This window comes from Rhincodon typus, chromosome 7 (assembly GCF_021869965.1).
Source record: "Rhincodon typus isolate 14 chromosome 7, sRhiTyp1.1, whole genome shotgun sequence".
Classification (NCBI taxonomy): domain Eukaryota; kingdom Metazoa; phylum Chordata; class Chondrichthyes; order Orectolobiformes; family Rhincodontidae; genus Rhincodon; species Rhincodon typus.
Window position 1 is genome coordinate 58,655,906 of NC_063338.1, and position 12,369 is coordinate 58,668,274.

The 12,369-nt window shown below is 40.8% G+C and overlaps 1 protein-coding gene across 1 annotated transcript in view; it reads left to right on the forward strand.

Annotated features, from left to right (window-relative positions):
- The first annotated feature begins 1,074 nt into the window (after nucleotides 1–1,074).
- ttc21b (tetratricopeptide repeat domain 21B) overlaps nucleotides 1,075–12,369 on the forward strand; it is a 95,576-nt gene continuing 84,281 nt past the window's right edge. Inside the window, exons 1-5 of the mRNA XM_048599220.1 lie at nucleotides 1,075–1,173; nucleotides 4,837–4,966; nucleotides 5,075–5,185; nucleotides 8,755–8,945; nucleotides 10,391–10,444. Of these exons, the coding sequence (XP_048455177.1) occupies nucleotides 1,147–1,173; nucleotides 4,837–4,966; nucleotides 5,075–5,185; nucleotides 8,755–8,945; nucleotides 10,391–10,444 (513 nt within the window). The 5' untranslated portion in view covers nucleotides 1,075–1,146. The remainder of the gene's footprint in view (nucleotides 1,174–4,836; nucleotides 4,967–5,074; nucleotides 5,186–8,754; nucleotides 8,946–10,390; nucleotides 10,445–12,369) is intronic.

The window sequence follows — 12,369 nt, forward strand, 5'->3', positions numbered from 1 at the left end:
CAGCAAGACCTGCCCGTCCTTAAGCCAGGTCTTCTTCATCGTCACAAGATCACAATTCTACATGGCAACTGTACTTTGTGCATTCATAAGATGTCGTTTAAGCTTGATTCAGACATCATTACTCTCTCCCTTATTTTGACTCCTCCAACTTACTTTTCTCTGTGATACCTCCTTCTCCAGCATTTTGTGTATTCTGGTATTACTTTCTAGTATCATCTCCTGATTCCTGCATCTCTGCTGAATTAGTTTAAATCCTCACTAATGGCACTTGCTAAATGCCACATAAGGAAATCAGTCCTGGCTCTGTTTATATGTAACCCATCCAGATGTACAGGTGCCATCTTGGTCAGAGCAAGGCCCAGTGTCCCAGGAATCTAAAGCCCTCCTCCCTTACCATGTTTTCAGGTGTGCATTCATCTGTCTTGTCTTCCTATTTCTGTACTACTGCATGTAGCACTAGAAGTAGTCTGGAGATTACTACTTTACAGGTCCTCCTTGCTAATTTTCTACCTATTTAACTTATCGAGTGGCAGGTCATGTAGAGAAGGTGGTTGAAAATTTCTTAGGATTTTGGGCTTTATACGTAGAGGCACATAGTGAAAAACACAGGACTTCATGCCGCTGCTTCATAAAACACTGGTTTAGCTTCAACTGAAGGCTAAGCATCACTGAGGACGTGAAAGCTTTAGAGATGGTGCAGAAAAAAGGTTCCATTGGTGAGGGATTTCAATTACACAGATAGACTGGGAAAGCTAGCAATGTCCTTAGAGAAAGTCGAGTGAACGTTTGATAATTGAGGGATCAAGAGGAGATACACAAAAAATGGTATGAGGAAGGGAAAATGAATGGGAAAAGGCTGGAATATTATTGCAGCGAGGCTGCATGCACTTGATGGGCCGAACGTCTTTCTGTTGTGCTCAATCTGTTGCCCAACATGTGAACATGAGAAGTGTGAATCTCTCAGGGACAATAGCCCTGGCTGCAGCGTCAGGGGAAAGACTAAGGCATGAGCTGTCGATCACCAACGGCTGGATGGCGGTGAGCAGCGTTCGGAGCTCGATTGTCGGTGTCTGTGTTTGGTAACCAGGAGACGGCGGAGGGAGGCCGCCGCCTGGGATCGGGACCGCGCCTGGGCCCCTCGCTGGGATGGCGGAGCAGGATTCAGCTACTCTGGTAAGGGAGGGAGTGGGGCACTGCGCTTTCACGGTTCACTGCAGCTCCCTGGGTGAGGTGGACGGGCGTCCAACCGCTTGTCGTGTGTCTGTTTGTTATTATTTGCAAATATCTCGTTTTCCACCCCCGCCCCGCTCCTTTCTTCCCCCTCCTCCACATTCTTGTGTTGGAAACTTCCACAATGTCTCACCCTCGGGGACAGCTGTCTTCGCCGTTAATTACTTACATGGTTTCCCTCGCCATCGGTGTCACGTCTCGATGAAAGACACTCCACCTCTGGCTTAGAGATTCTCTCTGGCATTCACCGTGTGGTTGTGGTACAACCACAGACATGTACAGTCTCACTCAACTGGCACTGATGTGCTGGTCACTGTGGCGCAGTACACGAATGGCATGGTGAGGTATCCTATCATCAATCTCCATGTAGTCATCCCGTCTTTGTTTTGTGTGCACTACATGCCCCAACGTGGATTATGCTTTGTATGAGCATGTCTTGATCTACCACTTGACATGTCCATCCTGGGCCTCCTCCAGTATCACAACGATGCCACCCGAAAACTGGAGGAACAGCACCTCATATTCTGCCAGGGAACCCTACAACCCATTAGCCTCAATGTGGACTTTACAAGCTTCAAAATCTCCCCACCCCGGCCTCATCTCAAGACCAGCACCCCTCTTGTCCTCACCTCCTTGACCTGTCTGTCTTCCCTCCCGCCTACCCATCCCTCCCTCCTCACTGACCAACCCCCATCCCAACTCCCTACCTACATTCACCTGTACTGACTTCATCCCGCTTCCTTGACCTGTCCATCTTCTCTCCACCTACCTGTTCCACTATTCACCTTCTATTCCCCCTCTTTCTATTTACTTCAGAGCCCCCTTCCCCTCCATTTCTGAAGAAGGGGTCCAGACCTGCTCCTCTGATGCTGCCTGGCCTGCTGTGTTCATCCACTCCACACCTTGTTATCTCAGACTCCAGCATCGACAGTTCCAACTATTTCTTATTTCATCCATTGCCTAATAATGCTGGCCTTCCAGCTTGCGACCAACTCAACTTACCTTTCCAGATTGTGTAAGGCCATGAAATCTATTCCTATACTGAATCTTGCAAGGACCCCTTGACTGTTTATAATGTTTGCCACTTACAACTTTTACACTTGGTAATGTTTGCTGAACTCTGCTGCCTTTCTGCTTGAAAAAGGATTCTCCCTTTTAGCTGATTGTTTGTAAAAGTATCTCCAAGGAGTTGCTGAATCAAACTTTTCCGGATTCTAGAGCTATTTCTCTCCTTTGTTGTCTTTGCTGTTGATCATTTTGCCTGCTTTTCCTTAATTCCAAAGATGTGCAGATTAGGTGGTTTGGCTATGCTGAATTGCCCATAGTATCCAAGGATGTGCACACCCTCACTGCCCACAGAAATCCATACGCTGCTGACCCTAACTTTTGCTTTACGTTTGGCCAATCAGTAAAAATCAGACCTATGGTGATGTTACGTACTCGGTCACAGCTAGACTGCTACACAGCTTTTTCTGTGCTCTCACTCACAATCTCCCTTATCTTCCTTGTATCCACCAGCAATTCTTGCAAGTTGTTTCAATATGAATAATCATTTCTATGTTGCATATTGATGTCTTCCTAAAGGTTGATAAACTCCTTCCACCTTTTGACCAATCGCTGATTTATGTTTAGTTTGAAGGAGCACTGATGGAGGCTATGCAGATGAGGCTGAGGGTGAAAAGCCACCAGGACCTCAAGTTGTCAAGTTTGAAGTAGGGGACAATTTTGAAGCACATTTTGTTCCTTCTGTCAATCACCAAGATCTTCTGTACATTAATATTGTGGATTAAGACTGAGATTTCATGGAACACCTGTTGCCACCTTTACCACTGTCCTTGCAGTTAGTCATATTAACTCCTTTCACCCCACTTCCAACCAGCTTTCAGTTTCTGGATTTCTCCCATTTCCATCATTGTGTTTTCCAAGCTCATATTTTCCATTAGATCCATTTCCAGCTCCCTCAGCATTGCATTAAATCAAGTAGTAACTATACAATTATCTTTTGTGGCCCTAATATTTGCTGACATTATTAATAGTTGCCTTTGTTCAGATATGTTTCTTTATCAGTACCATTGTGCTGACAACACGAATAAGTAGGAAAGGTAAGCTGTGAAGAGGACACAAGAAGGCAACAAAGTTATTGATAGGTCAAGTGAATAGGCAAAGATGTGGGAAATGAAGTATAATGTGTGAATATTTGAAATTTCAGCAGGTATAAAAAGAAGCATGTTATCTGATTATAGAGCTCTGAAATTCAGAGGAATCCTGGGTGCCCTCATGTGTGAATTGCAAAAGCTGTGTATACATGTATGGCCAATAATTAGGTCATCGAATAGTATGTTATGATTTATTGAATTGGGCAATTGAATACAAAAGAAAGAATGTTATGCTTCACTTATATAGGGCTCTGGTGAGATTGCATCTGGAGTACTGTGCACAGTATTAGTCACCTTATTTAAAGAAGGATACAAAAGCACTGGAGACAGCTCAAAGAAGCATTACTAGATTAATACCTGGAATGAGAGGTTGCCTAATGAGGAAAGATGGACAGGTTAGGCTTATATCCACTTGAGTTCAGAAGAGTAAGAGATGACTTGATTGAAACAAGACATTATGAGAGAATCTAGATCTAAGGATCGTTGTTTAAAAATCAGGGATTGTCCATTTGGAACCAGGATTAGGCTAACGCTCTTTCTGAGATTCAAGAGTCTTTGGAACTGTCTTCCTGAAAAGCAGAATCCCTGAATATTTTGAGGCAGAGGTAGATAGATTCTTGTTAAGCAAGGAGTTGAAATGTTATCAACAGTAGGCAGGAATGTGGATTTGAGATTATAATCAGATCAGCCATGATTTTATTGAATGGTGGAGCAGGATTGAGGGACTGAATGGCTTACTCCTGCTCCTGATTTGTAAGTTTGTGTCACTCTCTTCCTCAAAAGTTATGCCTTTTAATCTATTCATGCTGTTACATCCCCTGCTTTCTTTTGTCTTTAACTTTCCTTTCCTTACTCAAGAAACATTTGATATCGTTTGGCATTTTGTCCTGTTTATGAAGGTGAGATTGACAATTTGAATGAAAAATTGTAGCTGCAAATCAGAGTTGTACCTCTCCCAGTGTGGAGTGCTAGCTGGTGTGGCATGTCACTTTACTGCTGTAAATGGTGATGAAAATCTGGAAGTAAGTATTAGGATGGGTGTGCTGTGACATTGTTATAATCGGTATTATTCTAACCAAAGCTGATATTTCTGTAATCATGAATCTCTGTTAGAAGCAGGCTGTATATATGGAGAAACTTGTCATCCAAATATAAGATTTTAATGAAAGAGATTTTAACTGATTCCAAAACTACCCCCTTACCCAGAGTTATATAAATGTTCATTTTGTGTTGCTTAAGTGCATTTCTTAATATCTTTGTGTGTAACATGGTTAATGAACTTCAGACAGCATCTGTTTTTCTTTTCATGTAAGGTCATCCAGTTGTGTAAGGGGTAATTGAATGGAAGTAAACCATCATGTGAAAAGAACAAGTGGAGGAGGAGCAAATACTTGGAGAAGACTTCAAAGAAAAATTCAGTGTACTTATTTGAATATTTTTACTTTTGCAGGCTGTAATAAACTATTACTGCCAAAAGAAATATTTTAATCACATCCAGATCGCAGCAGACGAGGGACTCAAAAAATATGGCAATGATGCGGTGTTCTTGTTTTTTCATGCTTATGGTGTTCTTATGGAAGGTAATTCATTGCAAAGTAATTGCTAAATATATCTTTATATTATTCAAGCACCAACCAATAACAAAACTTATTTCACAATTCAAAAATGTCTTTATTGTGCACACAAAGACCGAATTCAAGAAGCTATCCGTGAGCTCGAGACTGTTAAAGAAAAGCCGGATGTGTCTCTGTGCTCTATAATGGCTCTAATCTATGCTCATAAGAAAAGTTTAGCTCCAGGTGAGTGTATGTCTCATAGATTAATTAATAATAAATTTTAGAGTAGAGACAATAAACCTAAGAGATGAAGTAGGATCCTGCATTACAAGTATGTTAATTTAGATTTGATGCTATTTATGATACTGTGATGCAGTCAATTTCTTTTCCCTATCTCTGTATTTTGTAAGTTTGCAGCTGTGGGGAATGACCATTTGTTTCACTGGAGATTGTAACATTCAAGTCAAAGAATGTTCCGATGGTTACAACATTTAGTTTTGCCTTGCAACAGGATAGGCATGTTGGGATATTTTAATAGGTCACACAAATCAATTCAACGGTCAGTAAACAGTCAGAGTGATAATTAGTAGCAAGATTCGAAGTTGGGAGCTCAAGATTCCATGCAGGAAAACTGCTTTTAGTTGGCTGCATAGCAGTTGGTGCTCAGGAAGCCACTCAGGAGCTTAGAAGGCAACAGGAGGCTGCCGGTTGCGAGGCAGTTAGGGCTATTAAGGCCTATCAATAATGTGGTTCTGCCCTGAGCAACTGGACAGCTGGAATTGTGTAGGCAATTAGATGCTAGACCATAGTCTTGTGATTCCAGTGGCATAGTGCTATGAAAAAGGAGTGAGCAATTGGTGGGTAAGTACTTAAACAATCACATGAACAGGCAGAAAATAGCAGGGTATGGACCATGTGTAGGCAGATGGAATTGGTTTAGAATAGCGTCATGGTTGGCACAGACAAGGTGGGCCGAAGGGCCTGTTATCATCCTATATTGCTCTATGTCCTATGTAGTCATCGAGGTAGCCTAAGGCTTTTGATGGAAATCAGAGACTAGATCTTTGAAAGGGAAGAACTAAAGCCCTTGTGAGAGTGACAGTGCAAAAGAATTTCTGCTACTATAAGTTCAATCGGATCTGAGTTTATTGCTGAGAAATTTGTGGAATTGTCTTCTTTGTATCTGCTATTTAATATGCAGTTTGTGTTTTGTTTGGCTACAGTTTTCCAGTTAATTCAAATATTCTTATTAATTCTGGATTTACAAGACGTATTGTAATTTGCTTTGATGCATTTTTGTAGTAAAATTTATTCTGCTTGTTTAAAAATTATGGAACTTTTTGGCTTTATTCTCTGAGAAAGTCAACCGGGATTTCAAATTTTGTCTACTTTAAACAAAAACTTATTTGTGGTTGTAGACTTGCTCGCCGAGCCAGTGTGCTTGGTTGCAGGCTTTTCATCACCCTGCGAGGTAATGTCGTCAGTGCGCCTCTGGTGAAATATTGGTGTTCTGTCCCGCTTGTTGTTTATATGCCTTGGTTTGCTGGGGTAATGCCAACCGCCCCAGCAAACCGAGGCATATAAAAACAAGCAGGACAGAACACCAACGCTTCACCAGAGGCCACTGACGATGTTATCTAACAAAATGATGAAATGTCTGCAATCAAGCACATCAGCTCGGCGAGCAAGTCTACAACCACATCCACAACCTGAGCTACGAATCTTCTCAACTTTAAAAACTTATTTGTCCCTAACTGAATAATAAACAAATTTTGAGGATTTAGCCTGAGATTAAAAACTGTCCAACCCAACTTGTTTGTAGGCAATCTACGTTTTATACATGTTCCTACCTAATTTCTGTGTGGTTGGTTCATTTATGAACTTTTGAAACCCTGGAATCTATAATTTTCATCTAATTAGAAGAACGTTGCCTTATATTAGTTTCATGATATATATGACTACTGAATATGTTACTTTAAAGAAAATTAACACGGTAGAATGTAAAATAAAGGTAAGTAGGGAATTCTGCTAAATTCAATGAAGAATCCCTGTTGTATTGATCATTTCTTTTTCACTTCTTTATATTTGTAGCTTATTCTTTTCTGAAAGTATCTACCATAATATTTTCTACCCAGAAACCACCTTTTTCATCAGTGAAAGTATAAACTTTAGTATTTTTCCTTTTTCTGAAATAGCCAGGTTTTATCACTTTCTTTTTATTTTTGTTAAAAATATGATTCCCATGATACACCTTTACTAATTTTTTTTCCTGTCCTCTTTTAGAAATCATTAGACATTTGCTGTGGCATGGATCCAGTCACTCCAAAGTTGTCACAATTTAAGTCTAAACTTTGAGTAAGCTCTGGGGCTACATGCTAGCATAACAACTGAGCCAGAACGTAATCAGCAGTGGGAACTCTGGATGTATTCATCACTATGACACAGATGATGTAGTTAGTTGTATTTTCATGAGTGCTTCTCTTATTGAGATTAGTTACCTTAACACAAATTGGGATCGAACTGTGACCTCTGTGTTGTGCATTATTTGACCACTTTCTGGACATTGTTCTCAACCACTGGAGAAACAAAACTTTACATCTAAAAAGGAGTAACACAGTGTGAAGCTGGAGGAACACAGCGGGCCAGGCAGCATCAAAGAAGCAAGAAAGTTGACGTTTCTGATCGGGTCCCTTCTTCAGAAATGGGGAGGGGGAAGGGAGCTCAGAAATAAATAGAGAGAGGAGAGGTGGGGCTGGGGAAGGTAGGTGGGATGGTGGTAGGTGAGTCCAGGTAGGGATTGATCAGTGGGATGTGTGGGGCAGGTGGGAGAGAAGGTGCACAGGTTGTGTCAGGTCAAGGAGGCGGAGATGAAAGGGAGAGTTGGACATGGGATGAGGCTGGGGTTGGGGAGATTTGAAAACTGGTGAAATCCATATTTAGGCCATTGGGCAGAGTCCCAAGGTGGAATATGAGGTGCTGCTCCTCCAGTTTGTGGGTGGCACTATTGTGACACTGGAGGAGGCTCAGGATGGATATGTCACCCAGGGAGTGGGAGGGAGAGTTAAAATGGTTCACGACCAGAAGGTGCTGTCGTTTGTCACGAGCAGAGTGCAGGTGCTCTACAAAACAGTCTCTGATTGGTCTCAGTGATGTAGAGGAGGCCACCTCGGGAGCAGCACGTGAAATGGACCAAGTTGACAGACGTGCAGGTGAACCCCTGTCTGATGCGGAAGGTTTGTTTTGTGCCTTGAATGGAGGTGAGGAGGGAGGTATAGGGGCAGGTGTAGCACTGCCTGCGGTTGCAGGGAAAGGTGCCGGGGGTTGTGGATTTAGTGGGGAGTGCGGAGCAGACGAGGGAGTCGCAGAGAGAGCGGTCCCTATGAAAGGCAGATAGGGGTGGGGTGGGAAATATTTCTTTGGTTGTGGGGTTGGATTGTAGGTGGCGGAAGTGGCGGAGAATGATACGTTGGATGTGGAGGTTGGTGGGGTGATATGTGAGGACACGGGAGATTTTGTCTTTATTTTTGTTGGGAGAAGGGGTTGTGAGGGCAGAGGTGCGGGAATTGCAAGAGATGCAGTTGAGGGCAGTTTTGATCACCAGAGAGGGCAATTACTATCCTTGAAATAGGAGGACATCTGGGATTTACATCTAAAAGCTTTTGTTTGAGTATGCATACTAGCTGAAAGATGTAAAACAATATTTTCATTAAATAAAATGTATCATGAAATAAAGGCTTATTATATCACGTAGATGAGCATTGAATTTAGTTACAGAAATCCTGAAATTGATTTGTTTTTGCATTGATAAAAAGATCGTGATGCCATTCATGAGCTTGATAGCAAACTAAAAGAAGACCGGAAAACTGCAGGACAGGCGGCATTGTATTTTGCGGGCCTCTTCCTTTGGCATATTGGGCGTCATGATAAAGCTCGTGAATACGTTGATAGAATGATTAAGCTTTCTAATGGAGCAAAAAAGGTTAGTATACTTTCTATATATAATGCAACAGGGAAATTGATAATATCAACAAAAGGAGATTTGCATAGATGAATGTCCAGTATTGCCACTGATGTACCATGTTAAAGTATATAAAATGCCCACAAAGTATGACTGTGACACAAGTATATATGATGATATCTACTTTTGAAATTGCCATATTGTCAGTGTGAAATTAATTATATCTGAGTACATAAAGACGTTGGACAGGATTTCCTCTGTGGGCTTTAGAACACTATTAACATGTTCAAATGAGGGTCAGAAGCCTCCACTCTGTAATTGTAATATTTTTCTTGAGTTGGCCAAGTAATGGCCAAAGATTTGGGAAGTTTCATTTGGCATCTGACAGTAATCTTTAATGGGCCTTTTAACGAATAACAAATTAAAAATGACTAACTGCAGGATATGGTGGATGGGTAAGCCTGCCACCCTGTCATTCCCCAAACTCCATACTGCCTCTAAGTAATAGGCTGTGGTGTCATGCAGCGCACTGACTGTTGGGGTGAATTTACTTATTTACCTGCTCTGTGCCCACCCCCATCTGGGTCTAAACAATTAGTCTATTCTCAAACGAGATCAGTTCAGTATATTGACCACAATTTTCTAGATTACTGTTCTAACTTATTTTACACAAATTTGTGTGTCATAATGTTTGTTTGAGGCACTGTGAGACAACCATATGTGTAAATGCTTCCTATAGCAACAATATAAATTGGCTCACGTCATTTTTATATTCATCATATTAATGCTGGAAATTAAATATTCTTTTTATTTTGGTTTAGCCTCCCAGCACTTTTCTCCCAGCTGTTTTCTGTTCACATTCAAATTGCTATGATATATCTGAGTTCTTTGTGCAAAGGAATATGTATGTCATCCTAATTTTTAAATCTAATTTTGATTACATTTGTAATTGAAATGTAGAGAAGCTTAGATGGTTTCAAATGATTTGAAATATATCATATTTATGTTACAGTTTATTTATACTTGGCAATAAATTTATCAACTGGTAGCAAGGTTTCAGCTTTAGTAGTTCAGAAACATTATGGAGTATTTACTAAGCAGTTATTTACATTAAATTAAGTCATTAAGTTATTCAGTTTTAACAGATGTTTGATCAAACAATAAAATTTCAGTGCAAGGTATACAAAGGAACATACCTTTATAAATTAGAGCATATACCTTTTTTAATCCAAACTTAAAAACCCTCCCAGTTATCTGCTTGTTATATTTACCAGACTGAATACAACTGACCTTTGTCAATGTAATTGACTTTCAACTGCCCTTTGGGCAACTAGGGATGGATAATAAATGCTAGCCTAGCCAGCGATGCCCTCAGCCTGTGAACAAATAATAAAGAAAAAGAACAGAAGTATTCTGCCAAATGCCACCTGCGAACAACTATGTATATTCTAAACATGATTCATATTTTCTGTTTCTTGTTAAATTTTTAGGTGGTCGAATGCAGGATTAACCAAGCAGTAATAAGTATAAAAATTTCCAAATGGGTATTTTGATCCACGTGTTATAAACTCGTCAACATGTAGTAAATTGTATTGTTAATGAGAATTTAGCTTTACTGAGCCATTTTACGGGAGAAATTATCTGATCATTTACCTTTTCTTTTTTTCTTCTGTGGTTTAATGTTATTAATCACCATTTTTCTTTTAAATCAACTAGATTTAATCCTTGTTATTTGTGGATTCACATACTTGTGAGGTTGGCCCATGATCCCTTTTTTAAAATCTGAATGACTCATCTGGTTTTGATTGTGTAGTCCTTCGTGGTAAATAGGAAAGTTGCATAGGATCATCATCCATGTTTGTTATCCATCGTAAGTTTGTGCTCCATCTCCAGAGGTAGTGAGGAATTGGTGCCATATATCTCACTGGCGTGTTGCTATTGGTGACTCAGAGGTATGCTGCAGATCTCAAATGATTCAGCTGCTTAAGTGGAAAAAAAAAACAAAAGCAAAGTACTGCAGATACTGGAAATCTAAAACATGAACAGAAAATTCTGGAAGCACACAGAAAGTTTATGTTTAGTTAGGATTGAAGGTTTTAATTAACTTAAAATGATTATTGCTGGTCAGCGTACAGAGCATTTTTTCTGTCCTTATTTCAGTAACTGCTACTATTCGGTTATTTCTGTGTAAACAGCTCTTTGAATGCTCTTTTAGATCAGTGGTTTTGTAATTCATTTTGGGGGCATCAAGCTGCTACATTAAATAAACTTAGAGTATGGAGCCACGGAACAAATTCTGCCATATCACTGGCAGTGACATCATAGGCACTGTGACTGTCTGGGTAGCACACTCCCTTGCAGTTGCAGTGGCAGCAGATCCACCTATAAAATATTGATGATTGATATTTAAATCTTTGGCTGATTTAATACATTGGATCTTCCATCGACTGCAATGATTTTAAAAAGAAACAAAAATGCTACCTTACAATGACGTTGAAATTGACATAGACTAGATAAAAGACAGTCAGAACTGAAGTTAACATTTTATCAAAGGGCAATGAAACCAGTCAACCTGGCCGTCTGGGAGCCTTCATCAATTTGATGTGTACCATTTATGAGAATCTTCACACGCTAAAGATGACACGTTGCCTACAATCTACGTCTGGAATAGCAAAAATGTCAGATAGAATATGCAAACAAATATACTACTATTTCAAGGTTTTTTTCTTTTTTGGCAAAAGAGAACGAAAGATGCAAAAGATGCACAGGCTGAGAACAAACAGAATTGTGGCAGCATTGTCTGTCTCTCTCTGTGCCTCGCTCTCTCTCTCTCTCTCTCTGTGTCTCTGTCTATGTCTGCAAGACAAAAAGTGCCTGGTAACACTGACTGCCAAACTGATAAGGAACATGAGAAAATGAGAGCTTAAAATATAACTGCAATATTCACGACTGATTGGTCCAATTAATCAACTAACCAGTTTTCTTCTCAGGTTAAAACCTTACACCTCAAAGACACCTAAAAGGACTTTAAACCAGAGATAGTAGGAACTGCAGATGCTGGAGAATCCGAGACAACAAGGTGCAGGGCTGGATGAACACAGCAGGCCAAGCAGCATCATAGGAGCAGAGAGGCTGACGTTTCGGGCTGAGACCCTTCATCAGAAAAGGGGGAGGGGAAGGGGGTTTTGAAATAAATAGGGAGAGAGTGGGAGGCGGATAGAAGAGGGATAGAGGAGAGGATAGGTGGAGAGGAAACAAACAGGTCAAAGAGGCGGGGATGGAGCCAGTAAAGGTGAGTGTAGGTAGGGAGTTAGGAAGGGGATAGGTCAGTCCAGGGAGGACGGACAGGTCAAGGGGGCGGGATGAGGTTGGTCGGTAGGAGATGGAGGTGCGGCTTGAGGTGGGAGGAGGGGATAGGTGGGAGGAAGAACAGGTTAGGGAGGCAGGGACGAGCTGGACTGGTTTTGGG